Source organism: Ochotona princeps, chromosome 1 (genome assembly GCF_030435755.1).
Source record: "Ochotona princeps isolate mOchPri1 chromosome 1, mOchPri1.hap1, whole genome shotgun sequence".
Taxonomy (NCBI): Eukaryota; Metazoa; Chordata; class Mammalia; order Lagomorpha; family Ochotonidae; genus Ochotona; species Ochotona princeps.
In genome coordinates, this window is record NC_080832.1 from 61,966,437 (window position 1) to 61,970,259 (window position 3,823).

The following is a 3,823-nucleotide window of genomic DNA, read 5'->3' on the forward strand; positions in this document are numbered from 1 at the left end:
GGATCAAGCTGTGTGAAACACCCCAAAGCAGCTCAGTGCCCGTCTCCTTGTGACATTCCTGATGGGAAATGAAATACAGGCAAATAAATATGCCCCTTCTAAGTCACCATTTATCTTGCAACAACATTGGAAATGAAACAATCACAGGTGTTTGAAAAGACAAATCTGTATAAAGCATAGTTCCTAAAACCTTAACTACTGAGTGCAATGCTAATCTGGTGCTGGACAATAATTTTATGGTAGTGAGAATTTAATTTGTAAAATAAAATTTTATTAACACCTAAGCGGGAGGGAGGAGTCCCAAACTTTTAAGGTTAATAAAAAACGTTTTCCCTTTTAGCGCCTTTTTGTGCTGATTATTTTTAATATTAACTGATCACAGTTTAATGGTATTTATATTCAATACACTTACAAGTTTCTTTCACCTACACTTCTCAGTGGAGCCTTTTGTTTTGGGAGTTAACCATTTCCCATCGAGGGAAGGTCAAAAATGCACTTAAAACTATTAACAAAGGGAAGAGAAAGGGAGGTTTGAAAATGGCATTCTTTTTTTTTTTTTTCACTTCATTTGGCTTCCTTAGTGAAAGAAAGGAGGAAAAGGTTCTGTTCCAGTTCAACTGGTATTTTCTGTAATAAAGTACAGAGCAGAGGGTGTGGGGCTCTAATCACTCGAAAAACAGATGAGCTGGTGAAGACAGAACCAGCCTACTGAGTGGAGATAGTCCATGTATGCATGTGAATATTTGTATGCATACATCATTAAGTTCCTGGGTTATTTCTTTTGTTACAAAAAAACTATTAGAGGAACAAAGTTTAACTGTTGCTGTCAGCATAAATAATTGCTCATAATTAAGTTACTACAACTGAAAGCAGAGAACTTTACAGGGATATCTAAAGATACATATATATTCCCCTAGTTCTCTTCAAAGTGCCACTTTCTTTCTATTGGACAACTCTGGAAATATATTTAATCTCCACATTTCCTCTGAGCTCTTTCACAATGGGCCCGCCCGATAAAATGAAGCAATCAGTCACTCACTATCGATTTTTGTTTTTTCTCCCTTCCATAACCTACCCCAGAAACACTGCCTGACAATGAAGTTTACTTTGTGGCTGGTAACAAAAACCGATACTTGATTCTTGTTTTTATATTCCAAAGTGGATTGTTGCCTGAATAAAGCGGGCAAACCGTGTACATTTTCTGAAAGCAGATAATTGCTTGTGTTGCCTGTAGCCAATCGTTTTGCTTTGGTAAAAGGAACAAATAATGTGTTACACAAACATAAGGGTGGGGGGTGCTGAAGATACCCGAAGTTCACAAACAGTAAGAACAAGGGGCAGCAACAGAACCTTGGAAATGGAGAGCGGCCAGGAGCTGGCTTCAACTTTGCGCTGAATGGAGCAAAGCAAAACAAAACCCCTAACAGTAGCTCTCTAAATGAATGGCAGGGAGAAAGAAATACCTTTCCTGAATTTGTTCCCGTAAACTTCAATTTTCTTGCAGTGCAAATTTGTGTGGTTCTATAGTGCCTGTTTTAAAGGGCATGTGTATTTTTTCCCTCTTTCCTGATGGGCATCCACATCAAATAAACACAGCAGCCTCTGCCAACTCAGAGCAACGGAAAACCGCATTTTGTGTTTATCGTGGTTTGGTGGATTTTCTTTCTTTTTGGTAAATGATCTAGGTTTGCCAGGTATTTGTGTCAGTGCTTGCCACCCCATTTTCTCGCCCACGCTCGCTCACTCTATCACACACTCTCTCTTCACTCTCTCTAAGAGACACTCCACTCCATTGCCTGCGAAGGTCAAAAGACATCATTACACCTGCTACCGTTCACAGGATAGTCCAGTGTTTTAGTTGCTTTCCATTTCGCCTTATTATTTTTCTCTTTGAGGAAGGGGGGGGAATAATAATTAAAAATAAAAGAACAATCAGAAGTTAAGAGAGGGTGAACAAGGGAGGCCGGGCTAGAGCCACAGGCCAAAGGGGAGGGGGGAGCCCCGCGCTCTGCCCCTCCCCCAGCTCGAGTTCACTGGACGGGCGTCTGCACCCCGTGGTGTGGTGGCGTGTCCCTACTCCCCCCGAACACATCCTCGGCGCCCGGCAGAGTCCCTCCGGGAGGGGTCATCCTTTTCTCTTTCTGTCTCCTGTTACAAAACCAAACTCTCACCACCTCCTTCTCCAGCTGTAAGCTGTCCGCGAGGGAGGTGATCTCCTGGGCCGAGGGCTTGGGGCATTTGAGGAAATGGCTCTCCAGAGCCCCCTTGACGCTCACCTCGATGGAGGTCCGCTTTTTCCGCTTGCGCCCCTGCGCTGCGATCTTGTCTATGCTCGTGGGACTGCCCGAGGATGAGTCTGCCTCCTCCAACCACTTGTTCAACAAAGGCTTCAGCTTGCACATGTTCTTGAAGCTCAGCTGCAGGGCCTCAAACCTGCAGATGGTGGTCTGCGAGAACACGTTGCCGTACAGGGTGCCCAGCGCCAGCCCCACGTCCGCTTGGGTAAATCCTAGTTTGATCCGCCGCTGCTTGAATTGCTTGGCGAACTGCTCCAGGTCGTCCGAGGTCGGCGTGTCCTCGTCTGAGTGCGGGTCGTGGTGCGCACCCGGGTGGCCCGGCGGGCCCTGCGGGGGCGGTGGCGGCGGCGGCTGCTGGTGCGGGTGAGAGTGCGGGTGAGGGTGGTGGTCGGCGTGGTGCGGCTCGTCGTGCGCGTCCCGCAGGCCGTGGTGGTGCAGCCCGGCCGGCTGCCCGCCGGCGCCCAGCATGCCGTTGACCGTGAAGCTGGGCTGCGAGTAGAGCAAGCCGCCGTTGGACGCGCCCATGGAGGGCGGGAGGTGAGCTGCGGCCGCTGCGCTCCGCCATGCCCCGGGCCCCGGGTGGTGGTTGGCGGCGTGGTGCACCAGATGCGGCGGCCGTGGCTGCTGCTGCTGCTGTTGCTGCTGTTGCTGCTGCTGCTGTTGCTGCTGCTGCTGCTGCTGTGGGTGCTGCTGCAGGGCGCCCGGCCCGTGCAGCTCGTCGCCGCGGCCGCCCTGCTGCACCACCACCGAGGGCTTGATGTCCGGCTGGCCCAGGGGGCTGGTGGACCAAGGGGAGCCGTCGCCACCGCCCCCGCCGCCGCCCCCGCCCCCGCCGCCGCCGCCTGCGCCGCCGCCGCCTCCGTGGGACAGCGCGGTGATCCACTGGTGAGCGTGGCTGAGCGGATGCCCGTTGCTCTGCAGCGCGCCGTAGTCGCCCTGCACCAGGCTCTGCGCCTCGCGGTAGCCCCCCGCGCCCTGCTGCATGCCGCCGGGCGGCTCGGCGTGCACGATGGAGGCGCTGGAGGTGAGCAGGCTGTAGTGGTTAGACGCTGCGGTCGCCATGACTCTCGGAGCCGGACTGAGCGCTCCGGTTAAAGGAGCCGCGCATTTGACAGTTACTTTTTCGCCTCGGGCTCCCTCTCCTCACTCGCTCTCTTTCTCTCTCTCTTTCTCTCTCTCTCTCACTCTTCTCCCTCTCTCTCCCCCCTTTTTCTCTCCCCCAGCGGGCAGCTCCGACGCCCGCTCCGACGCCTTCTGTTGCTGCTCCTGCTATCACTGCCGCCGCCTCCCGCCCGCCCGCCCTCGCTCTTTCTCCTCCTCTCCCTCCTTCTCCTCTCGCTCACTCTCCGACTCGCTCGGCGCTCCCCCCTCTCCTCGCTCTCTCCCGCTCTCTCCCGCTCTCTTGGCAGCCGCGGCTCGCAGTGGCACGCGCCCGGGCCCCGCCCCCTCAGCCCCCTCCCATTGGCTCCGCGCCCTTTGATTTACGTGGATACCGCTAGCAACCTCCCAGGCCGGCGACACTGATT

The 3,823-nt window shown here is 53.4% G+C and overlaps 1 protein-coding gene across 1 annotated transcript; it reads right to left on the reverse strand.

Annotated features, from left to right (window-relative positions):
• Positions 1–1,896: 1,896 nt before the first annotated feature.
• Positions 1,897–3,533, reverse strand: POU3F2 (POU class 3 homeobox 2). The gene has a single exon (XM_058671477.1). The coding sequence runs from the start codon at positions 3,357–3,359 to the stop codon at positions 2,031–2,033; it is 1,329 nt and encodes a 442-aa protein (XP_058527460.1). The 5' UTR covers positions 3,360–3,533; the 3' UTR covers positions 1,897–2,030.
• Positions 3,534–3,823: the final 290 nt, after the last annotated feature.